At 52.9% G+C, this 27,000-nt stretch overlaps 4 protein-coding genes, 1 long non-coding RNA gene and 2 other non-coding genes across 8 annotated transcripts; 2 read left to right on the top strand and 5 right to left on the bottom strand.

The window, feature by feature from the left end:
* The first annotated feature begins 1,144 nt into the window (after window positions 1–1,144).
* On the top strand, window positions 1,145–7,663 carry DIPK1B (divergent protein kinase domain 1B). The gene is made up of 5 exons (XM_036393945.2): window positions 1,145–1,321; window positions 3,622–3,756; window positions 4,955–5,062; window positions 5,190–5,366; window positions 5,884–7,663. Exons 1-5 carry the CDS (start codon window positions 1,259–1,261, stop codon window positions 6,694–6,696), a joined length of 1,296 nt encoding a protein of 431 aa, XP_036249838.1. The 5' UTR covers window positions 1,145–1,258; the 3' UTR covers window positions 6,697–7,663.
* A 1,288-nt stretch (window positions 7,664–8,951) lies between these two features.
* On the bottom strand, window positions 8,952–12,019 carry LOC118693396 (uncharacterized). 2 transcript variants are annotated; one of them, XR_004981256.1, is made up of 4 exons: window positions 11,769–12,019; window positions 11,193–11,301; window positions 10,524–10,564; window positions 8,952–9,123 (listed from the first exon to the last, which is right to left on the bottom strand). It is a non-coding gene; the product is annotated as an uncharacterized LOC118693396 (long non-coding RNA). The 2 variants fall into 2 exon arrangements; XR_004981255.1 differs by having other exon boundaries at window positions 11,786–12,019.
* Window positions 10,362–10,495, bottom strand: LOC118693593 (small nucleolar RNA SNORA17). The gene has a single exon (XR_004981276.1). It is a non-coding gene; the product is annotated as a small nucleolar RNA SNORA17 (small nucleolar RNA).
* On the bottom strand, window positions 10,811–10,944 carry LOC118693592 (small nucleolar RNA SNORA17). Its single transcript, XR_004981275.1, has one exon. It is a non-coding gene; the product is annotated as a small nucleolar RNA SNORA17 (small nucleolar RNA).
* A 462-nt stretch (window positions 12,020–12,481) lies between the features above and the next one.
* Window positions 12,482–14,056, bottom strand: MRPS2 (mitochondrial ribosomal protein S2). The gene is given in 5 exon segments (XM_036393859.2): window positions 12,482–13,353; window positions 13,622–13,751; window positions 13,879–13,909; window positions 13,912–13,949; window positions 14,029–14,056. Coding segments are annotated over 5 exon segments (771 nt in total). The 3' UTR covers window positions 12,482–12,809.
* Window positions 14,057–14,178: 122 nt separating this feature from the next.
* PIERCE1 (piercer of microtubule wall 1) lies at window positions 14,179–15,104 on the top strand. Its single transcript, XM_036393860.2, has 3 exons — window positions 14,179–14,345; window positions 14,424–14,502; window positions 14,623–15,104. Exons 1-3 carry the CDS (start codon window positions 14,281–14,283, stop codon window positions 14,821–14,823), a joined length of 345 nt encoding a protein of 114 aa, XP_036249753.1. The 5' UTR covers window positions 14,179–14,280; the 3' UTR covers window positions 14,824–15,104.
* Window positions 15,105–15,262: 158 nt separating this feature from the next.
* Window positions 15,263–26,175, bottom strand: PPP1R26 (protein phosphatase 1 regulatory subunit 26). Its single transcript, XM_036393858.2, is given in 5 exon segments — window positions 15,263–15,757; window positions 15,759–15,777; window positions 19,561–23,204; window positions 23,206–23,563; window positions 26,070–26,175. Coding segments are annotated over 4 exon segments (3,990 nt in total). The 5' UTR covers window positions 23,503–23,563; window positions 26,070–26,175; the 3' UTR covers window positions 15,263–15,727.
* Window positions 26,176–27,000: the final 825 nt, after the last annotated feature.

Raw genomic sequence — 27,000 nt, 5'->3', positions numbered from 1 at the left:
GCAATGTCAGCCCAGCCCACACAGAGGTCAGGGCTCAGCACTGGAGCAGCAGGAACCTCCTCGGGTTTAAAAGCAGGCAGCAAACACGCTGCAGGATTTGGGAGGTTTCAGGCAGTTTTGTGTGATGCTCCTTATTCATCACCATTATTTGGATTAGTCCAGCAAAGGCTTTTGCTCATTAGGCCCTGATTACTCGGTGCTTGGCACTCACACTGAGCAGGGATCTGGGCTAGCAGTGACCAGCTTGTTTTCAAAGGTCATTTTGAGCCAAATTCAAAAGGAAGGAGCAACCTGAGCCATGAAAAGGGGGCAAACAGATAATCTGAAGATTTGCTGATAGCAGGCAAGGAATTATCTTAACAATGCCCTCGTGACTGAGTCTCCCAGATCATTTCCCATCATATTATTTGCTCCATGTCCCCTTTGTTCTAACTTGCCTGTGCACGCAGGATCCCCCTGGATGGGGCTGTCCCTGGCCTGTTGGACACTAAGTCTTGCCCTGAGGTTTCCCTGCCCAGACAGTGCAAACAGGGAGGACCAGCCAGTGCTGCTGCTGGGATTCAGGATGGGAAAAGACACAGCAAGGAGGAGAAGGAGTGGCAGTGATAGCAGGGCTCAGGCTGGAGGGATGCAGCCCCGAGCTGTGCTCCTAGGTTACCTGCTATGGGTAACAAGGAGGGAGTCTGGCCCTCTGCCACCCAAAATGGCTTTGAATAAACCTGGAGTTGCTGTGAGTGCTGGCGGCCAGGTGGGATCAGCATCTCCACAGACCACTCCCTGCTCTGTCAGGATCATCAGCCAGGGCTGGGAGAGCCCCTGTGCGGCGAGGTGAGCCTGGGGATGGGATCCCCGAGTGGGTGGAACCCCGGAATTTGAGATGGGCACGGCGATGCGATCCTCAAGTGGGACGCGCGGGTGGATGGGGCATGACCCCCCCCGGGTGGGATGCCCAGATGCGGAGCGCTGGACTGGGCTTGCCCCCGCGGGGCCGAGCGGGGCCGCGGCGGGCGGCAGCCCCCGGCTCCCCGGGCTGCGGCGGAGCTGCGAGCGCCGCCCCCGCCTCCCGCACCGCCCCGCGCCGGGCGGAGCCGCCGAGCCCCGCGGGCCGGGCCGGGCGCTGCGGCGGAGCGAGCGGCGCGGCTGGGCCCCCCTTGCCGGGACCCCGGCCCCCCCCGGCCCCGGCGGCGGTGCGGGGGCCGCGGCCGCCCCGGCCATGCCCCCCGGAGCCTGAGGCCCGCGGCCGCGGGGCGCCCGCAGCATGCGGAGGATCCGGCGGCTGGTGCATCTGGTGCTGTTCTGCCCCTTCTCCAAGGGCCTGCAGGTACCGGCAGAGGGAGGATGCGCCGGGATGGAGGATGCGGGCTCGGGGATGCGCCGGGCCGGGGGGATGCGCTGGGATGCGGGCTCGGGGATGCCCGTCTCCGCATGCTGGCACCGGCCGTGCACAAAGGGACGCTCCGCCTCGGTTCCCCCGACGCCGGTGCAAGGAGCCGGGGGCCGGGCAGCGGCACCGCCGGGGTCTGGAGCGGCACCGGGGGTCTGGAGCAGCAGCCGGGGCCGCAGCGGTTGCATAACCCGCGCCGCGCTCCGCCGTGCCGGAGCCGGGGAGCACCGGGGCAGCCCGGGCGGCAGCCCGCAGCTCTGGGTGAAGCCGCCGATGCAGCAGGGCAGGGATGGCTCCTTCCTTCTCTTTCTTTCTTTATTTTCCCTCCTCTTCCCATCCCTGAGCCGGGCACCTCCCTCGGATCTCCAGGGATGCTGGGGCCGGGGATGTCGGGGATGCTGGAATGGGGGTTTTCTCTGCAGCCGTGGGATGGGAAAGCCTGACTGTGGCAAAGATCCTGGACCAGAGGCGTTATCCCGGAGGGGATGAGGGAGGGCATGCCCGGTGGGCAGAGGGTGCTGGCAGGAGGTGGGTGCAGAGCTGGGAGTGCTGTGAAACAGCCCCCGTGTTTCCCGGGGAGCCACAGGGATGGAGCAGGATTTTGTTGATGCTGCATCCATTTTGCCTTTGAAGTCAGCCCCAGCCCAAAGTCACTTTCATATCCTCCAGAGTCACTCTAAAACTAAACACAGCAACTCTCACAGGGTAACACCCTTCAGTGCAGGGAAGGCAATGGGGAGAGAATCCCCTGTGCCTTGAGACTGAGGCACTGGAGGAACACTCAAAATCCAAGCAAATCTCAGGGGAACCTCTCATTGAAATGCATCCCCCACTCCCACATTTCTTTCCACCCTTTAGGGGGTGATGAAGCCAGAGCTCCCCATGCCATGCTCAGGCAGCAGTCCTGACTCCCCTTCTGCCTCAGGAACATTATGGATTCTAAGTCAGAATAAGTAAAAAGTGACATTTTGGCTATTCCAGAGTTCTCCAAGACATATCTCTAGTGGGAAGTCCCTGGAAGAGCCCCTTTGCTGAGGGCAGGGAGCCTCACGCACCCACCCTGGGCAGTTTTGGGGGGTTCCTGTGCTGGGGGGGATCTCAGGGTCTCAGTGTGTCTGACTTCAGGGCCATGAGCCGGTTCTCAGCTCACAGGAGCAGCCACCTACACTTTGTCTTTGCCAAGTCCTGGCTGTGCTTGGCTTCTCTTTAATTTAATTTCACATTAATTAGCGGTGCCATTGCTTCACAGGCAAGCTGGGCACCCTGGCCCTCTTCACACTTTAGGGTTTCCAATTAGTGGGAGAAATGTCATGATCTCGAGGCAGACCTGCCTGCTCTCACCCTCACTGCCCATTCCTGCGGCTCCCAGAGCCCTGACAGCTCCTGGAAAGGGGCTGAGGAGCAGCACTTTGGAGGTGGGGAGTGGTTTTGGGCTACAAGACCCAAGCGAGGATCCCCGGCATGTTTTAAAGGTGCTGCACCCACCCAGATCCAGCCCTATCCCAGCAGCAGGTTGTGAGGAGGGAGAAGGGCTTGGAGGTGGTCAAAGGCCGAGGGTTCTGTAGAATTACCTCCAGAAAAGGGATGGAAGGTTTTGTTTAGTGCAAGGATTCATTCCCTGCCCTTTGGAACTGCCGGGATCTGCTCCGTTACACGAGCCAGGTGAGCAGCCTCTCTTGCAGGAGGCCAGATGGCAGCAGTGCTGCTGTGCCAGGGTCAGGGGGGAGGAAACAAAGCCAAAAAACCAAAATCCTACTGAGAGCCTCTGAGTTGTTTGCACAGAGCATCACCTGTGAGCTCCCAGGTTTGTTACTCACCCACCCCTACACGGGAGCTGCTGCTGGGAGCTTCCCCTGCCTGTGGGGCTGTGTAAAGGGGAGGGTCTGCTGAGAGGGGTCCCCCCAAACAGGAGCAGAGCTCCTGCACCCCCACTGGGATGGCCCAGGCTTGCACAGGGCAGGAGAGCGGGAGGATGTGGCCACAGCTCCCAGGGATGCACAGCACCCAGCTCCTTGCAGCCCAGCCTGCTAATCCCCCTGCTTTTAGGGAATTTTAAGTGACCTACTTGCAGCAGGAGTTGCATAAGAGACTGATGAATATATATAAAAAAGGCTGAAGGTTTCCCCAGCGCTCAGGTCGGTTTGTGTGGCAGAAGCCGTCCTTGGCCAGCTGCCGCTGCCCTGGGCAAAGCCCTGCCCTTCCAAAAGGGTTTCAACAGCATTTCCTTTGCCTTGCAGGGCCGCCTCCCGGGCATCAAGGTGAAGTACCTGCTGGTGGTGTGGCTGGGCATCTTCGTGGGCAGCTGGGTGGCCTACATGCACTACTCGTCCTACTCGGAGCTGTGCCGCGGCCACGTCTGCCGGATGATCATCGTGAGTGGCAGCACAGCCCCGTGGCTCCTGTCCTGTCTGGGAGCCCCAAAGCTGGGAGGAGGAGCCCTGCTGGCAGCTGCTGCCCTGGTGCTGTCCCCAGCAAGGCACGGAGCTCAGGGCAGGGGGGGTGACCTTACCCTGCCAGGGTGATGGTGGAACAATTCCGTGAGATGTCAGAGGGAAGCAGCCAGGGCAGATGTGAGCAGATCCATGTCTGTGCAGATGAAGCTGGAATGTCAGGGCAGGGAGCAGGATCTGTGGGCAGGGACAGCATCACACCAGTGCCCTCTGGGCTCTGCAGAGCAGGAGGAAAAAGGGAGCACTCACTCCATGGTACCTGTCTGTGGCTGCTGAGGAGCCCTAAGGAAAGCAGCAGAGCTCTGTGTGGCTGCCTGGCTCTGTGTGTTTTGCCCTGTTTGGGGTTTGCAGTGTGGTGCATGTTCCGTGTTCCCCACAGGATGTCCCCAGGAGTGCTGTGTGTGCCCCTGGCATGGGAGGGGTCTCAGCCCAGCCCAGGCGAGGAGGGGGAGCTGGGCTGTGTCAGAACAAGCCTTGTTGATCAATCCCTCAGCAGAGAAGGGAGGCAGGAATTGCCATAACAACAGCAACAATCGTTTAATTTGATTTTCTGCCTGACTCCGACCGCGGGGTCTTGGGTGCTAATTCCTGCTCGGAGCTGGGGCTTCCAGGCACCGTGCCTGGCCATGTCCTCTGTGAGCAGGTCCAAGGGTTAATTCCCATCCACAGCAGAAAAAAAAAGGGAAAAGATGCAGTGAATGTCTGCAGCTCCGGCTTCCAGCCCTGAGGCTGCTGTGCCCTTTCTGAGGAGCTGCAGAGCTGCAGCCTCTCCTGCCCAGGGATGTCTCCAGCTCCAGCCTGGCCGTGGATCAGAGCCACTGTCTGTCCCTGTCCCTCTCCCTGCCACTCCCTAGACTGGGGCCAGCCTGCTCCACAGCAGGGACTGCTGCTCTGCTGAGCAGCCTGAGCCTGTGCTTCCTCACCCAGCTCCACGCTGCCCTCTCCTCCAGGCCAGGAAGTTCTCCCAAACCCTGGATTTGCAGCAGCAGCATCCAGGAACAAATCCCTGAGATCCCTCCAGCAGCACAGGGGTCCCTGCCAGCCCAAGGCACTGAGCCATCCCTAAGGGCCAGTAGAAATCTGTCCCTGCTTAGCTCCTCTCTCTCCTTGCCCTCTCCAGTGTGACCAGTACAAGAAAGGGATCATTTCTGGCTCCACGTGCAAGGACCTGTGTGAGGAGCGTGGCCTCCTGTTCCAGCACTGCCTCTCCTCCTCCCCCAGCCAGCAGGTAGGCCTGTGCCCCCCACCCATGCCAGGGCCGGGCACCAGCCCCAAACCCTGCACATCTCCCCCTGCGTCCATCCCAAACCAGAACCCAGATCCCTCCACCTGCTGTGCCCCTCCCTGTGCTCCAGGTTTACAGAGGGCTCTGGAGGGACAGGGAGGTGATCATCAAATGTGGCATTGGGGAGGCCCTGAGGGCCGAGAGCCGCCCGGACTCTGTGCCCAGGAGGGACCTGGTGCTCTTCGACAAACCCACCCGGGGAACCTCCATGGACGAGTTCAAGGAAATGCTCCTCAACTTCCTGAAGGTCAGTGCAGGGCCCTGTGGGATCCCACAGCCCTGGCATGGCTCCTGAGAGTCAGAAACACCAATTGTGTTTTTCCTTCCCTTTGAACGAGAGCTCCTCCTGCCCGTGCCCCCCACCCTCTGCTGGTGCCAGTGCCAGGCACTGATTAGTGGAGGAAATGAGTTCTTCTCTGTGAGATTTCAGTAGCAGCATCCCTGAGGTGGCTGTGCCACGGCTGTGGGTGGCATCTGTGCTGGGCAGAGCCGAATTGGTGGCCCTGGTAGTTACCCCTGTTGGGGCTTCTGCAGCAGTGGTGGGGTAGCAGCTCTGGCAGGAGGCTCTAGAACAGCCCTGAGGCTGGGGAAATTCTGCTGGAGCTGGATCTGCCCACACATGGCGTGGCACGGGATTTTCTGGAGTGTCACCATTTCTTCCCCTCCCCAGCTCATTTCTTTGCTCCCCCAGTCCTGTTTTGTGATGTGACACCCAAACATGGAGAGCTGTGAGGGTCTGATGCCACTTCTTGTGCTGTTTGCAGTCCAAGCTGGGGGATCAGCCATCTCTTCCTGCCTTGGTGAGCCGGATCATCACCATGGCAGACGTGAACCATGATGGGAAGGTGTCCCTGGCAGAGGCCAAATCCATCTGGGCGCTGCTTCAGCTCAACGAGTTCCTCCTCATGTTCTCCTTGCACGAGAAGGAGCACACGGCCAAGCTGCTGGGGCACTGCGGGGACCTTTATGTCACCGAGAAGATCCCCCACACCTCCCTCTATGGGGTGGATGTCCCCCCTTTCCTGCAGTCCCTGCTGCCTTCCCTCGCCCACCAGCTCATCCACCAGTGGTTTGCGCCGGCCTGGCCCCGGCGCGCCAAGATCGCCATCGGCCTCCTGGAGTTTGTGGAGGAAATCTTCCATGGGACCTACGGGAGCTTCTACATCTGCGAGAGCAGCCTCAGGAACGTGGGCTACAACGACAAGTTCGACTTCAAAATGGTCAACCTGCGCAAGGTGGCCACGGAGATGACAATCAGAGGCTTCCTCAAGGGCCGGCACTGTGAGCAGAACGGGGACTGCACCTACGGGCGGGACTGCACGGCCACATGTGACAAGCTCCTGAAGCAGTGCAAGAGCGACGTGGTGCAGCCCAACCTGGCCAAGGTGTGCGGGCTGCTGCAGGACTATCTGCTCTATGGAGCTCCCCTGGAGCTGAAGGAAGAGCTGCAGAAACAGCTCCGAACTTGCATGACCCTCAGTGGCCTGGCCAGCCAGATGGAAGTGCACCATTCCCTCGTGCTCAACAACCTCAAGACCTTGCTCTGGAAGAAGATTTCCAACACCAAATATTCCTAACGGGGGAAGCACGGCCCTGAAATTTCCACCTGTGAGCTTGGAGCGAGGTCCAAGGGCTGAAGGCCTGTTTCTCCATTCTCTCCCCTCCAGGAAAAACACACCCTGCACAGGGAGTTCAGCAGAGCTGCAGCCCCTTCTCCTTCATGGAAAACCAACATCATGACTTGCACCACCCAGCAGCATCAGGGATGGGTTGGCAGGAGCGGAGCTGGGACACGGAGCTGGGCTGAGCAGGTTTGGGGGAGGAAGGAGACACAGAAAGGGATGAGGAAGCAGAGCCCAGCTGGATGCATCAAACTGTTCCTTGATGAGCAGGAAAGCAGAGCAAAGCGATGGGAATGAATCATTCATGCTGTACTTGTCACATCTCCTTTTGAGGAACGGCTCTGATGTAAATAAACAGCTTTTACGTGAATCACACCCGTCCATCAATAGCCAAACAGCAGCCTGTTAAGTACCAGCTTGTTTGTGATCTAAAAAGGAGGAAAAGGTAGATTTCCCCTTTCAAAAGTCTCTCCTTAAGTGTCTGAGTCATCTGCCATCAGCTCCAGCTGTCACACAGGAAGCAGATCAGCTGTCTGTTGCACCGTGGAGAATCGTGGCAGTTCTTTGGTTCCGTTTTTAAGTGCCTGACCCTGACAGTGATGCCGTGGCTTGTGAGAGGCTCCCCCCAGCTGCTCCTGCCCCCAGTCTGGAATTGGCAGCACCAGCCATTCCCTCACGTGTCCGCTCTGGAAGCGGCCGAGGCCAAGGATGGCTTAAAGGCAAAGGGCTAAACACGAACCGTTGTGACCCCTCCGTGTGCTCGGCTGTCACTGCCCACCACGCTCAGAGCAGGGATAAGCCAACCCCTCCGTTTAATTCTCCAAAAACTAAGCTGGGCTTGCCCTGCAGAGGTTGAAGGTTAATACCAGAATAATCCAGTGCTTCTCTCATTATTAAAATGAATTTCCAGGCAAAGCTTTTAGCAGGTCTCCAGACTTTTTTTTTTTGGCTGTGTCTGTGCTCCCAGGGCTCCAGCTATGGCTGTTTCCTTGAAATGCTCAATTATAGCAATCTTACAGCTCTGGGCAGGGAGGAAGAGCTGGATAAACTCCCCCAAGGTTGCTCTGTTCCCAGCACAGCCATATTCCTGCTGCTGGAGCATGTGCTGCTTCTCCTGCCAACAGTTCCTTAGGGAAGCGAGTGTGCAGCTGATGTGCAATTACAGAATAAAAATACACCTGACACTGCAGCACCAGGGCTGCAAATTTAGGAGCCCTTTGGGGACAAATATCAGGATTTTTCTTCTGTTGGTTCTTTAGGCTCCTCATCACCTCTCACTGGGCAGATTTTGGTGTCAGGGGTGCTGTGTCCAATAGAGCCACCAAAGCTCAGTCCCTGCTGAGGAGTGGCCTGTGGGATGTGATTTATCCAGGCAGAGGGTGAGCACTCCCAAGGATTCTGCGTTTGAAGGGCTCCTCAGCCTGGATTGGGTATGGGCACCACCAAGGCCCTGTCTGCAGGTGCAGGGGAGGGAAGGCAGGGCTGGAATTCCCTGGAATTCAGCAATGAGGCTCCAGGCTCCTCATCCCTTGTCCTGCATCCCCATGGCAACAGCTCCCCTGACAAAGCCAGCTCCTCCTGCCATTAGCAGAGGAATCCAAGCCCTTGCCAAAATCCCCTCCTCAGGGAGGCAGAAAAACCATTTTCCACCCTTCCCTCCACTGTTTACTCCCACTAAATCCCTGCTGTTCCCTTCCCTCAAAGCAGTGCTAAAGCACCTGGAGAAGTGGAGGAAAACAATTTCCCCAACATCAGAACCTCTCTAAATATTTGTGAAGAGGTGGCCCCTGTAGCTGAGGGACCAGGCCCTGTCAGTTTAATTGAAATGAAGACACTTGTGACAGCAATTGTTCCATTAATGCACACCCCCGTGGCCCTGGACACGCCCAGGAATTCTGCTCATCACTAATAAAAAGCACAAAGTGAGTGCAGTTTACAAACCACTCCTGGATACAGGAGAGAAATGAGTCAAGGCAAAGCTGTTTTACACCCAAATTCCTCCAGATTCCCCACAGGAGATGGAAAAAAAGCCAGGACACTCCAAGACTGATAATCTGATCTCACTGGATCCCCTTTGTGCCCAAGAGGATAGAGGTAAAACCTTCAATTGCTTTAAAACAATCCTAAATTCTCATTTCCACAAAGTCTTACATCCTAAAATGGATAAAAAATAGCATTACTTGGGGTGCTACAAACACACAGCATAATCCTTTCAGTCTTGTAGGTGGCATCTTTATTTAGGTTTTTTTATTTTATTTAAATCCTTCTTAACCATGTAGAGAAAACACAGATGATCAAGTTTTAGGAATCTCCAAGCCATCAGACGTGGATGCTGCCAACGAGTTCTCAGTTTGTCAGACATTCTGCAGCTCAAGGCATAATCTGCAAATAAAAAATAAGGCCCAGGATGTCAGAAAAGTTGAAAGACAGGCAAGAAAAGGGAGCAATAAAGTCAATACTAATGAGCTAATTAACCCTTGCCATCCAGACTCTGGTGCCCTCACTGTCTTGGGATTGTCCCAAGAGTTTTCACATCCCAGAAGGAAATAAAGATGAAATATAAAATGAAAAGATATTTTAAGGCTCTGTTGTCAGGGTTCACAAGGAAACTTTGAGCCAGGGATTTCCTTCAGTCCAGAAGGACATGGCACAAATTTAGGAGAAGTTCTTTGGCAAGACATCAGAAGGGTTTTGGAAAAATATCTGGCTGGGGGAGTTTAGGAAAGGGATGATTTAAGAGCAGGATAGCTGGAGCCTGCTCTGGGTTATTCCATCACTCCCTAAAAATCCAAGGTGAGTTTGCCAACCTTGGTGCAGAGCCAAGCTATTAATAGTGCAGGGAAAAAAAAATCTGAGCTTATTCCAGCCTTTAAAGCCATGACATAAACCAGTCCTTGATGATGAAGGGCTGTGCTATGTGCAGAGAGATTTTTAATTTCTCTAAACCACTTTTATGTAAAACATTCACGTTTTCCACAGCTGAGAGCCACTTTTTCCTTCAGTAAAGCAATATCCATGGCCCAGGAGTGCTGCCTGGGGAAGGGCAGTTCCAGCAAATGCCATCAGAAAAATGTTCATGGTTCTGCTGTGCCTCACACAGGGAGTTCTAAAGAGACGCTCATTAGCACTCAGTGCCCACACAGCACCCCTGGAGTGAGGAAAGCCTGATGAAAAACCCCAAACACAGACTGCAGGGCTAAAGAAGTAAAGGAATTTAAATAAAAGAGCCACATCCTCAAGCATATCCACATCCCCACAACCTCATTAACATTCTTTTCCAAAGCCAGTGACTTTTGCCAGTTAAAGGTCTCACTCTGCACCACTGAGGCCCCTCTGGCCCTGTAATGGCCATTTAATGAGGTTTCCCATTTAGCAGTGCCAGAGTCACTCACTGCAAAGCTCGGGGTCACAGCCTCTGCCTGCCCAGAGCTGCTCTTGGTGTCCCTCAAGAAGGGACACAGTGACACAGAGCACCATTTGGATACAGGGACACCTGTGCACAGGGTTTGGAGCAAGCTGGCACAGCAAAGGGTGTCCCTGATGAAGAGAAGGACTGAAGGACAGTGTCCATCCTCCACCATTCCCCATTAAAGGCAAGAGAGAGCAGGAAAGGAACAGGACATGTCAGGTTGTTGAGCAATCCTGAGAGCTCACAGGGCTCAGAGCACCAGGGAAGACCTCGCCTGTTGCTGTCTGCCACCGAATGACACAGACGTGGCACTGCAGCCACGCCTGCAACACGAGCTGGGGCAGGGCTGGCACCTCCCAGCTCTGCAGCTCACCTGGGCTGGGCTCCTCGGGTCTGCCTCGGCTCAGGGCTGCTCTGGAAAAGAGGGAAACACATGGACAGCCTTTAGACACAGCCCAAAGCCGGGTTACACACGTGCTGGTTCACTGGCAGCAGGGATTTAAAATCACTTCCACTTATTCTTCTGTAACACAAGTGCACCATAGGACCGCAAACCCACGTGCAGCCTGTGCTGCACAGAACAGAACATCCCCTTATGCAGATGCCACATTCCAATCAGTTCTGAGCTGGTTTTCCCTGTCTCCTTGCAGGCTGATAAGGGATGTCAGGCTATCAATCACTCTGAGTGCTCACAGGGTGCAGAACACACGAGCGTAGAACATAGCCTGGGTCTCTCTTGCCACTCTTTGACACAAAGATGCCACAGCAGCCATCTCTGCAACGCCAGTGGCAGCCTGGGGGGAGCAAATAACCCAAAACCACCGGAAAAATGTAATTATGGGTGGGTGCCCATCCCTGCAAGTGTTCAAGGTCTGGCTGGATGCAGCTCTGAGCAGCCCTGGGAGAGTGGAAGGACTTCCTTTCAATCCAAACCATTCCATGATTCTGTTATATTTAAAAGAAGATTTTTATCACTATTTAAAAGCAGTGCTACAAAGGTATTTGCTGCATGTGCAGATACCACGTGTAACACTCCACTTACAGTTAGCAAAGTCGCTGAAGCTTCTGGAGCAGCCTTTTTCTGAAGGATCACCCTTCATTGCTGAAGTCACACCATCCTGGTCACTTCATTTCTTTTGTCCACTGCCAGGCTGAAGAAAGAAAAACAAAGGAGAAATGCTGTTAATAATTGCCTAACAGCCTTTTTTGGTGAAGCACACCATTTAACTGGAAACCAGAGAATTACAACGCTTAAAAGAGGAATCATAGAAAAAAAGAAACATATCTACTGAAGATTCATGCAAGCTACTGAAATAATTGAAAACCTGAAAGCCTTAAATTTTTCTTCCTTTTTTTCAGTGGAGTATATTAAAAATACACATCTGTGTATGCTTTCTATTACAAATATATATACCTCAAAATATATTCGGTTCACAATATATGGACATATTATTGATATCACATTAATATATTAATAATACAGCTATTTTGCTTCCAGCGCACTCCACGATGTGCGCGATCTTCAGCGCACGTGGCAGCTCCGGGAGCCCCGCGAGCCCCGGGGCCGCTCGGGGCCGGGCTCACCTCGCCTGGGTGCTCACCTCGCCTGGGTGCTCACCTCGCCTGGGTGCTCACCTCGCCCGGCTGCTCCCGCCGCAGCCGCTCTGCGCCGGGGCCGGCGGGAAGCAGCACCGGCCCTGAGGGAGCCTCGCCAGAACATGGCGGGAGAAGGCGCAGCTGTGGAGTCGCCTCCACCAGCACCGGTTTCCTGCGCCTGAAGGACGCAGGGCTTCCCGCTGGCCACGCCGGGAGAGGCCGATCCCGGTCCCGGTCCCTCTGAGGCACCGCGGCAGCTCCGCTCCCGCCGCCCCACGCCCGCCGAAAGGGAGGCGGGCACCTCACTTCACCCTTATATAGTGCGGGAGCGGCCGCGCGTGCGCACTCGCTCTGCCCCCTGCGAGCGCCCCCTGCCGGGCGGGAGGACCCAGAGCCGGGGGAGGGCGGGGCCAGGACCGTGGCCGGGGACACGGGAGGGGGACACGGGACACCGGATCCATGCCCGGGAGTGCTCCAGGGCCTCCCACGGAGACACGAGGCTACTAAAAGATGGATATCCCTTTTCTCAGCTGCTCCTGGAGTCCCCCACCTCCCGTGGTGGCAAAGGTTGGGCTCCCAGCATCTCCTGGGACAAAACGGGGACCTTCCTCCTTGCACCCTGCATCAGCCACCCTGAAATATCCCCAGCTTGGAGGCATCCTTTCCGTCCCACTGCCTTGACTGCCCTGGTCAGGCTCCCCATCCCATTCCACTAGGGAAAACTCCAAAAAAGGATCACAGGGATAAATCCCTTTATTTGCTAAGAACAGACACAAGATACAAGTGGTTTCAGGTGAAATCATGAGCTCAGGAAAGCTGCAGGACAGCTGCACCTCCCTGCAACAGTGACAAACTCAAGGACAGGAGCCTGGCTCCATTTTCCCTTGCATTGCTCTGGACAATTTTTTGGCGCTGGAGACCCTCCATGGCTGTGACTGCTGTGGGATCACCGTGCACAGGGCTGGGGGTCCCTTCCCTGCCAGCCAGCTGTGCCAACAGCGGTGCTGGACGCAGAGCCAGCCCCGTGGAGTGGAGCAGAGGCACTGAGCCCATCCCTGGGGCTCTACTTGCCCTGGGCTTTCCTCTGCAGCTCCTCGACGGCCTCGCTCTGCCGCCTCTTGTCCTTGGCACGGATGATGGTCATCCTGAAGAGCCTGCAGTAGAGCTCCACGGCCGCGGGGCTGTCGTCATTCCCGGGAATGGGGTAGGTGATCAAACACGGGTTGCAGTTCGTGTCCACCACCCCGACCGTGGGGATGTTCATCTTGGCCGCATCGCGGATGGCCACGTGCGGCTCGAAGACGTTGTTGAGGGTGCTGAGGAAGATGAGGAGGTCGGGCAGGCGCACGCCGGGGCCAAACTGGATGTGGGCGTTGGTGAGGAGCCCACCCTGCCAGTAGCGGGTGTGCGCGTACTCCCCGCACGCCCGCGCCGTGCTCTCGACCAGGTGGCAGAACTGGCGCCGGCGGCTGACGAAGAGGATGATGCCCCCTCGGTAGGCCACGTGGGCCGTGAAGTTGAGGGCCAGCTGCAGGTGCTGCATGGTCTGATCCAGGTCGATGATGTCATGATCCAGGCGGCAGCCGAAGATGTAGGGCTCCATGAACCTGCAGGGGCAGCGGGAGGGACATGGGGATGGGGTGTGCAGGCATTGAGCGTTCCTGCCACGCTCCTGCTCCTGGCTGACAGCACAGGTGCGCTCTGCAGAGAGCCCTGTGTCTGTCCCAGTGTCACACCCTCCCAGTGCCCACACTGGGGGGATCCCTGTACCCTGCCCTGTGTGGGCAGCTCCAGGCTCAGACCAATCCAGCAGATGTGGTCTGGGGAAGCATTCCTGATGTCAACAAGCACTGCATCACGAAAAGCATCACTCACCTGTGCCGACATCCCTTTTTGTGGCCCAGGTGCACCCGAGCATCAAAGAGATCTTTCAGGGTGAAGAGCTCCTTCACGCTGAAGAAGTCGGGGTGGCTGAGAGGCTCTGTCAGCAGCTTGTCATCGTCAGCTGAGAGAGGGGAAACAAATACTCACTGTGTACGGGGGGACGAGCCGGGACTGCAGAGAGGATGCACCGTGCCCGGTTCGTATCGCCGCACGGGGCTGGGGTGCCAGGGGTGCCCGGCAGCACTCACCGCGGGGCCGGCTGCCTGCCGGGGCCGGGGCCGGGCCGGGGCCGGGACGGTGCTGTAGAGCCGCGGGGCTGCTGCGGGACAGAAACACGCGGGTCACACGGGGATGGCCGGGGCGCTCCGGGCCGGACCGGACCGGGCCCCGCCGCTCACCTGCCCGCAGGAGCCGCGGCAGCGCCATGCTCCGAGCCCGCCGCAGGGCACGACGAGCAGGAGCAGGAGGAGGAGGAGGAGGAGGAGAGGGGGAAGGTCAGCGGCGCTTTCCGCTTCCTGCGGGGCGGGGCGGGCGCAGCTCGGGGCGGTTGCGGTCGCTGCCCGCCCTCCGCCTCTGGTCGCCGGGTAACGGCGGCTGTCTGTCCCCGCGGCCCGGCCCGGCCCGGCCCGGCCCGGCCCGGCGGCTCCGCCATGGCCGAGCCCAGTCCGGGCGTGCCCCGGCGCTTCGAGGAGCTCACCTTCTACCGCGGCTACGGGTGAGCGCCGGCGCGGAGCTCCCCTGGTGCCCCGGCTCCGGGCGGGCTCCCCGCGCTAGCTGTGCTCTCCCCCCGCAGGCAGCCGCCGCCTCACCCCCGCTTCCGCACCGCCAACCAGACCTACGGCAGCAGGGCCCCCACGGTGCACGAGCTGCCGGTACGAGCACCCCGGTGGAGACACGGCCCAAAGCCGCGTCCAGCCCTGTGCCCGGCCGGGCTTTGCAGGTGCTGTCCGTGTTTAAAACATCCCTCCCCGTCCCCTTTGTCGCCCCCGCAGAGCTCCTTCCACATCCTCCCGCACAAGTTTTCGGATCACCTGGGCAGGATTGGCATGTGCAGGAACGAGAGCCTGAACACGGCCCTGGAGAAGAGCCACTGCACCGGCCCCGACACCTTCATCACCGCCTACGAGCACCTGGACTTCCACCCCAGCTACAACCCCAGCGGCCCCTCGCACTGCCGGGACCAGCCGCTCTAGGCAGCTTTTGTCTGCCTTAAAAACGCCCACGGCCAGCCTTGATCCCAAACGGACCCACTAGATTGCAGACGGAATGTTATTAGGAGTAATATAGTGAAGATTTGATGTGGTTAAGTGTCAGTAGGTAGCTCATGTGAAGCGTTTTATCTAATTTATCAGCAGCATATAAATACTAGGACAATATAAATTCTGGTTTTATCCCCTTATCCCCTTCTCTGTCACTAATGATCCTTTACACTCTTGCCTTATTTACTACATATCATAAAAAATTAAGATCTAAACTGCTTCTCTACTATTTAATGAATAATCAATCTCTAAGTTTTCCAGAGTTATTAATTAACTCATTGGATTTCTTGTAGAGACATCACGTTTCTTCTTTCTCCAAAGTACAAAGTTTTAAGAAATTATTCAAATAATGACAAGGAATCAAAAAGAAGAATATTTTTTAAGTTTTATTGGAACAACTGTAGGTACAGGCAAAGAAACTGCATCAGTTGGACAGTGAGTGCACTGAAAGAACACCTGAACATTGTTGGCTTAAAAATGAGTTTTTAAGAGAAACTACTCTGCCTGTTTATGGATGAAAACCAGTCCCACCTTACAGGTGAAACAGAACATTAAAAATGAGCATAATATTATTCAAACTGTTTGCTAAAAATATAAATAATGAGTGGAACATTATGTCCAAACTACTGCAATTGATACTCCTCACATGTCAGAAACATTCCCTGTCTGTGACGTGAGGTAAGAGCTGGGTAGATCCCCCAGCTGCAAACACACCAAAAATAATAAATTGGAACAGGTAAATAAACTGAGCAGAAATGGACCTGAAAAGTTAACATTTCAAAGATTTAACATCTGAAAATAAATAAGCAACCCTCTTCCATTTGCTGTGATCCTCGTATCAGACTCTAGACAATACCTGGAGCTTCTTTAGAACTTCCCTTTCTTCTCCTGAAATGAGAAAATAACAAAGTGCTGCATCAATAGAAATAGTTGTGACAATGTTACATGTATTTTTATCCACAGATTTTTCTGCAGGTGGCATAATTTAGGGATAAGGCTGCCTCTCAAAAATATTAACAGAGTGGATTCTGTCACATATTTTCCCACTCCATCTGAAAACACCCACCTCTTCTTTCTTGCCTCAATTTCTTCCCTTTTAATTTTATTCTTGAAACCAGTTTCTTTGAAGAGTTTGGCATGCAGTGTATCTAAGTGTTCAGAGGTCAGACCAAATGCACTTTTTAAAAAAGAAATACCTGTACAAATTCAAAATATCCTCCTAAAAATGACTCCTTTTACCACACAGGGATCTACCAGAAACAATCTCTTTCTACTCTGTCTTTTGAAAGGAAGATTTTCATGTTTTCAGATAAAATTATGTGAGGCTGAACTATCACCAACTGAAGAGATGAAAAATTGAAAAGCCTCTACATTAATAAAAGAAATGGGGGCAGGGATGTTCCTGCCATGTCAAAACACGTGTTCCTAAAACAGCAGCAAAGAACTGGGAATAAAAAAATAAAGGGAGTCCTTGCTGTCCCTTGAGGATCCTCAAAGATTGTTCCCAAAGCACCCAAAATCAGTCACTGGGGTAAAAAATGAAGCAATAAACCTCTTTTCAGATTTACCTGACAGCTGTGGTACTGCAGCCAGGATCTGTAACTCACCAGAGCCATAATAAAAAACACCAAGTGATTTAAGCACTTAATATCTAAATTAAGAAGTTTTGTGCTCTGACTGGAAAGAAAAATTAGCATTGTGCATTTTTAAAAAATATGAACGAGCACTCATTAAAAAAAGGTGACTTAATAAGCTTTAGAAGAGCTGGGTTTATGGCTCCATGTATCTGCTGCAATAATTTTAATTAATTGGTGTCTCAGGAGGGTGGGAGTAATGGGTAAAGGAGTTTTCTGGATGCTCCCCAGAGCTGCCACTGGAGTGAGAGGGCTGTGCAGTCTGTGCCCACTCTGTGCCCTCCCTGGGGCTCTCATGGGCACTATAAACAGGAAAGAAAATCTGCTTTTGGAACTGCTTTTATGAAGATTCATCCTTGAGAGATTCGTGCTGCAGTCCCAACCTTGGTACCACTTGTGGGGATTTATTGCCACTCAAGATAATCTTTTTTATTGCTCAGCCTTTAGTGATGGGTAAGAGGGATTTCTTATTGCTGCAAACCACCAGACTTCTCTTTTCTGAACAAGTGGTGAGAACTGGGCCAGGATGAGGACACTGCCACTGGAGCCTGGCTGTTCAATTCCAGAGATGCTCCTTGAAACACATTTAATTACACAAGCAAAGATTCCACTTCTTGACCACAAACAGCAGGAAAGAAAACTCTTGAGGTTCTGCCACCACCATTCTCACCTCCCAAAAGCCACCCCTTGGTATTTTATAAATTTTCCTCCTTCATTTTTTGTTACAAAGAATTCATGACATCCTCAGTGAGGAGAGAAGAAGAGGGAACACAGAAATTATTACTCACTCAAGATGATGACACAAAGCATAGGAACACTCCAGTTGCACGGTCCATGGGCAGAACCCCATTTATTAAACATTAGAAACTCAGCAATGTACACCAGTTCCTATATACAAATCAAGTTCATCAATTAAAATAAAAAAAGTGCTGTTTGAAATCAGGTTTTATTTAAAGCACAAGGGTAACTGGAATTGCATTTTAACTGGGAGTGGATCAGGTCACGAGTGGCACTGAGGACACAGACACAGCAACAGGGGCACGAGACACCTTTGAAGTATTAATGTGGATTTACTGAAAACTTTTGAGAAGAAACATTCAGCTTTTTATACAAACAGTACAGAGTGCTTCCAACATCTCTAGGAAAATTAAGTATACAGTTTAATCCTTTTAAAGCAAGGTACTTGGAAAACTTCTAGTTTAAAATACCAGCCTATTGACCTATTCCAAACAAAAGGCTCAAATCCTGCAACGGAATCAAGGCAGAGCAAAAGAGAAACGTGTGAAGAGGGAGTGCAGGCACTGAGCTAAGGAAAAACCACTTTTCCAAGGTATCCTACCACAAAATGGAGATGAGTTAACACACTGACCTTTAAACAACCTGGCCAACCAACCCCAGAGCTACAGAAAGGTGGCTGGACAGTCAGAAATGCCAAGTGAGCACTAGGAACATGTTTCAAACGTAGCTGCACGACAGCATGAACACACCAAGGATGTTTATTTCTCTACGTGCCACAGTCACTACTCTATGCTACACCGTATTTTGCCCACATTCTGCATCACACCAGGGACACCACGGGATTCTGGATCCAGTCTTGGCTGCTTTTGCTCCGTTTTGCAAGTTTAAGGCCAGCCTGGAGGAAGACTCCTGAAGTGACTGAGAAACAAAGTGATGCTAAGTGGTGGTTTGGCTGAGAAGTTCTGCAGAAGAGCAGACAAAGAGAATATCAGATCAATTCACAGGGACAAGATGTGAGAACAAACTCCTCCAAGGACTTCACAACACAAAAATGAAAATGAAAGAGCCAACAGCTCCAATTTACACCTTTTGAATTTGCAGCGAAACCAGTGTGGGGGCACTTTTGTGTGTGTGTGATGTGAATGTGCTACTTCAATCCCGTTGAAAGTCAGTACAAATAAAAAGATAGTAGTGAAAAATTGCTTTATTCTGGCTGCTGGAAACGGAGGCAGAGAAAGGGCCTGAAGAAAGAACAGTGCTGAAAATATCCGTGGCTGAAAAAATCCGTTTGTGTTGTGACTTCCTACAGCAAACCCAGCTTTGCTTTATTGCACCAAAATTGTCAGTGAAAAGTTCACAGAAATGTAACATTTTAAAAACCACTTCTGAAAAAGGAAAGTTAAGGGCACTCAGTTCCAGAAAGTTCATTCAGGAAACCAAAAGCCATCTCTGGGTAACTGCAGGGCATCAAAAGGAGAGAGTTGAGAATAACAGGAATTGTTTGAGCCCTGCAGGCCCGACAGTACAGAAATCCAGGGAAATCCAGGGAAATCATGTTGTCTGAACAGACACACTCCTTCACTTGTCTTGGACTGCAATTGTGCTTGGAATCATCTGCTAGCAGGAGATTCTGGGTATGGAAAAGGACTTTTGAGCAGCTGCTGAGATCTCTTTGCACAGGAGGTGCAGACAGAGCCATCCACTTGATTTACCTGAATTTGCATTTGTGTCTTCCAGGCTGGATCTCCACACCCACAGCCGAGTTCTGCTCAGGGACCTCATCCCACAGTCCTCAGGGTGGGAAAACTGAGCTCCAGCAAACCCCACCCCACAGGATTGTCCTGAGGCAGCTGGGATGTGGCCAGTGTCACATCTGCATTGCTGTCCAAGGCTGTGCTTTCCTAGGATCTCTGAACAGGCTCCCAAATAAATTCTGTGCGCAAACAGGTTTCCCTTTGAGAGACAATTAGAGGCCTCATAATTTAAAGTGTGATTAGCCAATATCTTATCTACAGTAACTACAGCATCCTGTAGGAATGCAAGCCCTAAAAATCATTATAAAAAATATTTCCTTAGAGCACTTTAAATAATTTACAAAATTCTACAAAAGCTACGAATGCCTATCCGTGATATCCCTGTTAAATAGAATTATTTTCACATTAGTGTGTGTATGATATACAGGCATCAGCATCTCCCACTGCCTTTCCTTTCCTCTCTCAAGCTTTATCAAGGTAATTACAATCACAGTTATTTTATAAAAAGACTGCTAGTGTAAAAAAAAAAAAAAAAAAGTACTTACATATTTGAAACCTTTTTTTCCAAGAGGGAACCTGGGCAGTCCCCTGCAGGTAGGTCAGTAAATTTTGCACAGGTTTTGGTTAAAAATTCCTGCCCGTGGTGTACTTCACTAGCAGCTTCCCTGTTCTGCAGGACAGGTATTTTTCCTTCCATTTTGGAGCTGGATACCTGAATTTCTCCCTGCCTGTCAACTTTTTCTTCCTTAATGCACATCTGCACACTGTTATCTGCACACGCTCCTCCACTATTGTGCACTGCTGCTGCTGTCACATTGAATTCATGCCTTGGGCAAGCTAAACTTGGATTTGGCCTCTTGTCCAGCAGGTTATTCCCTCCCTTAGTGTCCACCTGAGCACTCTGCTGAGCTGGCTCTCTGCTGACTTTATCTGCTTTTCCCACACTGCACTCAGGGCGTGGGGGATCTGCAGTGGAGTCAGCCCAGCTGCCTTGGTGGATATCTCCTTCCTTGATGCACATCTGGGTGTTCTCAGCTCTGGAGGTTCCTCTGCAAACCTTATCAGCTTTTCCTGCTGCCACACTCCGTTCCTGTGAGGGAAGGCTGGACTGGGACTGATCCCCTGGAGCATCAGCCTTCCTGCAACCCTCAGCTGCCTCTTGGAGACACCCAGCTCCTGCACAGGTTTTTGCTACATGGGGACTCACTCCTCCCACAAGGAGTTTCTGAGAAGAACTGGGTTCTTTTATTGCTGGTGTAATTTCCCCTTTTGGCAAGGGGTTAAGTACATCTGTGTCCTGGGAAGCTGCCTCCATTCCCAAGGCACTGCTCTGGCTGAGCAAAGACTCTGCTTTCTGCTTTTTGTTCAAAAGCATTGATTTCTTCCTGTCCCGGGCGTATTTCAGACCTGCAATAAATTTACTCGAGATTTTTAGTTGGAAGGTATTCTTCCTTTTAGATCTAGGCTTTGCATTCATGACTTTTCTCACTTTACACCCTTCATTTCTGCTGGGTTTTGGGGGCTCTGTGTTACGGACACTCCTTTTACCTGTAGCACTCCCAGGTAACTCCTCAGCAGCACCACCTCTGACCCCCCCCAGCCCTTGCTTAGCTTTTGACTGACCAGTAGTAGGAACATTCTCTGCAGAGGAAGCACATTTTCCACTGCCAGCTAACATTGCACTTTTCCCTTCTGTTCTCTGAGAGTTCTTCACCTCCTCAGTTTGCTGAGCTGCCTCAGTCTTTTTACTCTGACCCAGCACCAGGTCAATCTCATTTTCCACTGGCTGCTGCTTTGCTTTTCCTTTATTACCAGTTTGTTTGGTCGCTCTAAGTAGGTCCAGACTTGCATCACTTTTTTGTATCTCTGGATTGCTTGCAGAGTCTTTAGCCTTTTCTGCCAAAAACCTCCTGATTTCCTGCTCGATGCTGTCATCACTGTCCACTGAGCTGCTGTCACTGGCATCTGACACAGCTGGGAAAGCACATTTCCTATTTTTAGCCCCCCGCTGGTTTGAAACTGGTTTAGGTTTATTGCCTTTTTTAAGGTGTAAGTTAGACTCCAGGTTTTTCATGGTTTCTGGCTTGTCATTGGGAAGTTTGATGTTGTCTGGAGGGTTCCTGACTGCATTCTCCCTCACAGCTTTCCTAGGTTTTGAGAGGCAGCTTTTTAGCAGTGAGGGATTTTTACACTTCCACTCATTTTGTTGGAGGCTACTAAACTCATCCAGCAGCTGAGTTTCTGTCTCACTGAATCTGACTTTCTTCTTGCACTGAGCTTTCTGGTCCTTGGATTTCTTCTTTAACTTCCTTTTAGACTGTAACAGGTCCTTGATGGCACTATCCAGGTCCTCATCACTGTCCAGAGAGCTGCTCTCATCACCTGACCCCTCCCTCTCTGGGGTTTGGATGGGGTTTTTTACAGGTTTTTTTGTGCTACTCTGAACCTGCAGAAAAGGGTTTACAGAGTCCAAGGGCACACATCTGCTGCCATCAGAGCCAGACAATTTGGGAGGCATCAGCTGCTGCTGCCTCGGGTCTTTATTACTCTGAGCATCCTGGAGTTCTGTGGGGTTGCTCAGGGCACGCTCCTCTTGGAGCACTGGGAATTTGGAACAGTGACCTGGCTGGAAAAGTCCTGTCTCCAGCTGTTCAGGTAGTTTTGACCCCCCTTGTTTTGCTGTTCTGCCTTCCCTTTTAAGTCTCCTTTTCCGACTCAGGGATAATTTCAGTGTTTTGGGCAGAGCAGGCTCAAGGGTCCCAGTGAGGCTGTTTGGATCAGAAGGCAAAGGCATCTGGATGGAGCGTGACAGGCTGGGAGGTTTTGTTCCAAGGTTTTCTGACTGTGCTTTCAGAGCCAAAAAAGCCCTGATTTCTTGCTCTATGCTGTCATCACTGTCCACAAGGCTGCTGTCACTTTCACAACGGGAGGACGAGAGAAGCTGGGGAGAAAAGAAGGAGTCTGCAGTGAGGGATTTGTTGTCACTTCCCATTTGGGATGGCATGATTGTTTTGGAAATATCCAGGATAGCTTCTGCACACATGAGTTCTGCAGATGTGTCTGCTCTGCAAGAGGCCTGCAATGTGAGCTCGCAAGCAGTAATCTTGTTTTCTGGAAGTGCAAAATGTCTGGCTTTTTTCAGAGGTTTAAACAGCTTATTAAAGTCATTGCTGGTGCTTTCTAATCCTGTTGACTTGGAATTAACTTCTTTTCTCTTGTTGCTTATAGGGTTTTTATGGATTTCTGGTGAGGCACTTTTTGTGGAGCTAATTGTCAGGCTGGCAGAAATGTCTGCCATACCCTTTGGATCAAATGGTTCCCTCTGCAAAGGGACACAGTTTGCTGCATGACCTGCCTCTTTCCTGATTTTCTCCAGCTGGTAAAGCTGGATGGCTTCTTCGATGCCATCATCGCTGCTCGAGTCAGATGTGTGCATGCTCTCCTTGATGAGTGCTTCCCCTGGCTCCCAGTAATGAGCTGCACTTCCCTCATCCTGCTCCACGAGCCAAGGCTGGCTGGCAGTGCCCATTTCTACATAAGCTTGGTTCACCTGGCTGAAATCACTGGGCTCTGCTTGGATTTTTGACTGCAAACACTTGGACTGGGTGCTGGATTTCTGCAGCTTGGGATGGTGTCTGAGGAGCAGCGCATTACAACCTTGCTTTATAGCACCACAGTTTGTTCTGTTTGTTGCTTCTTTGTCGCATTTCAGGACAGGTCTCACACGGGAATCTTTTTTATCCTCCTCGGTAACACATTTACTAATTTCTTGCTGCTTCTTCTCATTCAAGAACTGCACAATTTCAGCTTGTATGCTCTGTTCAAAGGAGTCATCGCTGCTGATGCTCTGAGGGGAAGCAGGCTGGAGCCTTTTCCCAATTCCCAGGTGGTCAGACAGGTACTCTTCAGAGAGCATCTCAGCATTAAATTTCACAGGGAGGAGGTTACTAGCCACTTTGTTCTGGGAGAACTCTCTCTTGAACCTTTTGTCTCCGCTCACATTCTCAGAACGCTCTGCATTCCTTGGCAACGACTGGGCACTTTTGCTTTTTGTTTTCAAGTACTCTTGGATGGCTTCCTCTATACCTCGGTCTACAGAATCGTCGCTGTCAGAATCGAGCAGCAGAGTCCCAAACTCTACGTTCCCTTCCACTTCGCTGCCATCAGAATCCTCGGGGCACCCACACTGGGCTGTACTGAGGATGCTTCCGCAGCAGTGTGGTGCTGGATGTGACTCTAGCACTGGAGCCTTTTTCTCCCTTCTGTTTCTTCTGCACAACACAGCCACACTCATTGTTCATACCCAGGGCAGGCTCTTGGCTTTGCAGGTTGTTTATGATCATCTGAACTTTGGCGCTCACGGAGGTTCTGGTGACGTTGCTGTCGGATTCAGGGAAGCAAACGGGGTATCTACAATTCCTTGCTGGCCCAAAGGACTCCCATTTTGTCTGAAGAGCTACCAGAGGAGGAGCATCCATAAGGAACATTCTAGCAGACCACAGCAAAGTCCACCGTGGAACAGATTTTTAGACCGGTCTCTCCTCCATCCTAAAACAAATTAAAAAAGGAAAATATTTATTAAGCGTGTGCCTTCTAGAAATTCCATGTAATAATCCTGGTAACAAAAACTGTAAATTATTAACACTCGGAACTACTGTGCCAGATAATCACTGGAATTACTCCTCAACATCACTTGAACAGGTAAATCAGTCACTACTGCCACTGGGGATATAAGGCAGAGCACTCATCATTTGTGGTTTGTAGTATTTTCTGGCAAAATCATAACCCAGTTCAGGTAATTCACTTCTGAAACTGTTCCTGTGCTTTCCAAATAATGTGCTCCCAAATAATGATACACTACCCAGACCCACGGTGATGGTGTTCAGTGCACTGGTGCGTGCAATCCCCTTTGCACTGAACACTTTTGCAGAACACTTTGTGGCAGGAGAGAAAGAACAATTTTGAGGAATTCTTTCATAGTGGGGGTGGAGAACTCAGCAAAATACTCTGCTCGTTGTTTCCTTTGGCATAACTGCCCTTTTCAGGATCATGCAGCTCAGCTTTCCAGTTTTCCAACGAAAGCAGCACTGGCTGTGTCCACCTGGTGCAGGATGGGGGAATGTGGAGACACCTGGACCATCATCCGGGATGGTGGGACACAAACCAACTCCTCCTCAGAGAGCAGAGGATCACACAATATCCCCAAACAGCTTTTGCTAGATCTGACTTGGCATTAGACACACACAGCTGAGGGACTTGGGGCAGCTGAGAGAGAAGGAAAGGGAACTTATTTCTTCCTGAAACACACTCTACAGCAATAACCCCAAGACATCAGTCATCTGGCCTCACTGCAGGATAAAAGCTCTTGGCAAACACAGATCTTGGGGAGTGCACAAAAGCAGGATGAAGATTAGGAACTATTCTTTGTGTTCCGGTCGAAACTGCAGACAGAACGAAGCTTCGGTTTGTGGAAGAGTGGAAAAAGGCACCCACAAAATTCCAGTTAACACCCCAAGGAGTTCACCACCTCCACATGGTCCCAGGAGGGTCGGACGCTTCACCTGCAGCATCATTTGGTAGGATTGATGGTGACAGTAATTCCCAAATACTACTGCAGGTGGGTGGCTCCACACAAACACAGTGAGTCCCAACTGCAGTGGCACTGGACTCTGCCAAGTGTACAGAGACACAATTTTCCCTCTGAAACCTCCCTGACCTTGCACTTGTCAATTATTCTCTAGTTCTGGTTTCAAATTAATCAGTGGTATTGAATATTTTAAAGGATTAATGACTCTAAACTCTTTAAAACTTGTATTTATTTACTGAGAGTAAGGTAACAGACAACCAGGGAAGACAATTCTTCATCACTCTTTGCTTGGGCAAATATAAATTAAAAACATTTTTCCTTGTAATAAGCAGCTAAGGATCAAAAAGACAGAAATTAGGATACCTCATTACCTTGAAGCAACACAATTAACACACTTTAGCTCCCAGCTTCATTAAAAAATAAAACCCCAACGTTTTTCCTATTAACCTATTTCCACAATTTTCAGGGAAGGGGCAGGTGCCGTCACTATCCCACACCTGGACTGGGGGTCGTGCATGAATTAGATGGGATTGGGGTGATTTTTTTTGTCCCAGCACCCACCCAGGGCACCCATGGAGACTGTGAGGGGACACCTGGGTGCTGCCTGAGGTGGGGGAACATGAGGGGACACACACCCAGGGGATATTCACAGAGTGTGTGAGGGGACGTGAGGGGACACACACTGAGGGTGTGAGGGGACGTGAGGGGACACCCACCCAGACAGGATCTGAGGGGAAATGAGGGGACACACACGCAGAAGGAGGGGGGTACCCTGTGTAACTCTGTGAGGGGAAATGAGGGGACACCCACAGGGGCTGCATGAGGGGACATGAGGGGACACTAGCTCAGGGGGTACCTACAGTGGGTGTGTGAGGGGACACCACCCCGGTGCGCACCCACAGAGGCTCACTGAGGGGACATGAAGGGACACCAACCCGGGGGGCACCCACAGAGGCTCCGTGAGGGGACATGAAGCGACATTAACCCGGGGGGCACCCACAGAGGCTCCGTGAGGGGACATGAAGGGACATTAACCCGGGGGGCACCCACAGAGGCTCCGTGAGGGGACATGAAGCGACATTAACCCGGGGGGCACCCACAGAGGCTCCGTGAGGGGACATGAAGCGACATTAACCCGGGGGGCACCCACAGAGGCTCCGTGAGGGGACATGAAGCGATATTAACCCGGGGAGCACCCACAGAGGCTCCGTGAAGGGACACGGGGGTACCCCAGCTCGGGGGGCACCCCGGACAGGCTGTGACGGGCCCCCCACCCTCGGGGGCCGCCCGCAGCCGCCGCCCGCGGGACTCCCGCGGGGCGCCGCGCCCACTGCCCGCGGCCGGCCGGGCCCTGCCCGCGCCGCCATGGCTGCCCCTTCCCGCCTTCCGCCGCCCCGGACCCGGGCCCGGGCCTCCCTCGGCCGCCGGCGCGGCGGGGCCCGGCCGCGCCCCCCGCCCGCCGCTCACCTGCCGAGAGGAGGCCGACAGGGGCGACGGGGGTCGGCGGCGGCCGGGCCGGGCTGTCGGCTCCGCCGGGCTCCGCTCCGCCGCTGCCCGCCGCGCTGGTGCAGGGGCGGGCGGCGCTTCCTTCCCTGCCCCCGGGGAGCGGGAGGCATGCGCCGCAGGGCTCCGGCGGGGAGGCGGGGAGGGACCGCACCGGGCCGGGGCACAAAGGCAGCGGCGGCCGCTGGCCCCGAGAGCCGGCGCGGAGCGGAGGGAGGGAGGGAGGGCGAAGGGAGCCCGGTAACGATCGTAACGGAAGGGCCGCCAGGGGAAGGGGCACCGCGGCTTCCTGCAGCAGCCCCGAGGCCAGGGCCGGGCTCCAAACCGCGGTCCCGGCGCGGACCGGCAAAACAGCAGCGGAAGGAACGAGATTGTACTCGGGTCTTGTCTCAGGGCTATGCGCAGAGCGGGGGATGATCCATCCGCTGCCTTCGGGGTGCCAGAGTGGGGGAAACTCAAAATAACGGCAGGATGCAACACTTGGCTGTCCCAGGTGCAAAGTTTGGGGTGCAGAATGAGAGCTGAGGTGCAGAGAGCCAAGGCCTCTGCTTTCAGCAGGTGAAGCGGTCAGTGCTGGGGCTCCTGGAGCTGTTGGGTTGTTGGAGGTTTCACACAGCGAAACAGCAAAGTTTCAGCGCTCTAATTCATCCCTGTTTTGTTGGCAAGTGGGTTTTCCCCGAGGATACACTGCCAACCCTGTGCTATCATCCCTGTGCTTCCAGAGCAGAACCAAGCTGTGGGATGCTTCCTTTCGGGACACCCGCTTCAACCTGCTCATTCCTAAAACACACAGAGTGAGTCACAGCTCTCTGTCTATAAATCTACACCAGCATTTCCATTCCTCGTCCCTGGCAAACAAAACCCCGGTGCCTCAACCCAAAGCGCTGCCTGTTTT

The sequence above is a fragment of the Molothrus ater genome, chromosome 20 (genome assembly GCF_012460135.2).
Source record: "Molothrus ater isolate BHLD 08-10-18 breed brown headed cowbird chromosome 20, BPBGC_Mater_1.1, whole genome shotgun sequence".
Classification (NCBI taxonomy): domain Eukaryota; kingdom Metazoa; phylum Chordata; class Aves; order Passeriformes; family Icteridae; genus Molothrus; species Molothrus ater.
This window is presented reverse-complemented; position numbering and strand designations above follow the sequence as displayed.

What these genes read in the sequence shown, in the direction of transcription:
- DIPK1B (XM_036393945.2), top strand. Translation starts at nt 1,259, where the DNA reads ATGCGGAGGATCCGGCGGCTGGTGCATCTGGTGCTGTTCTGCCCCTTC. An exon ending in ACGTCTGCCGGATGATCATC is followed by an intron (nt 3,757 to 4,954) that starts GTGAGTGGCAGC and finishes TGCCCTCTCCAG; the next exon opens with TGTGACCAGTACAAGAAAGG. An exon ending in TGCTCCTCAACTTCCTGAAG is followed by an intron (nt 5,367 to 5,883) that starts GTCAGTGCAGGG and finishes TGCTGTTTGCAG; the next exon opens with TCCAAGCTGGGGGATCAGCC.
- PIERCE1 (XM_036393860.2), top strand. Translation starts at nt 14,281, where the DNA reads ATGGCCGAGCCCAGTCCGGGCGTGCCCCGGCGCTTCGAGGAGCTCACC. An exon ending in ACCTTCTACCGCGGCTACGG is followed by an intron (nt 14,346 to 14,423) that starts GTGAGCGCCGGC and finishes CTCCCCCCGCAG; the next exon opens with GCAGCCGCCGCCTCACCCCC. An exon ending in CCACGGTGCACGAGCTGCCG is followed by an intron (nt 14,503 to 14,622) that starts GTACGAGCACCC and finishes TCGCCCCCGCAG; the next exon opens with AGCTCCTTCCACATCCTCCC.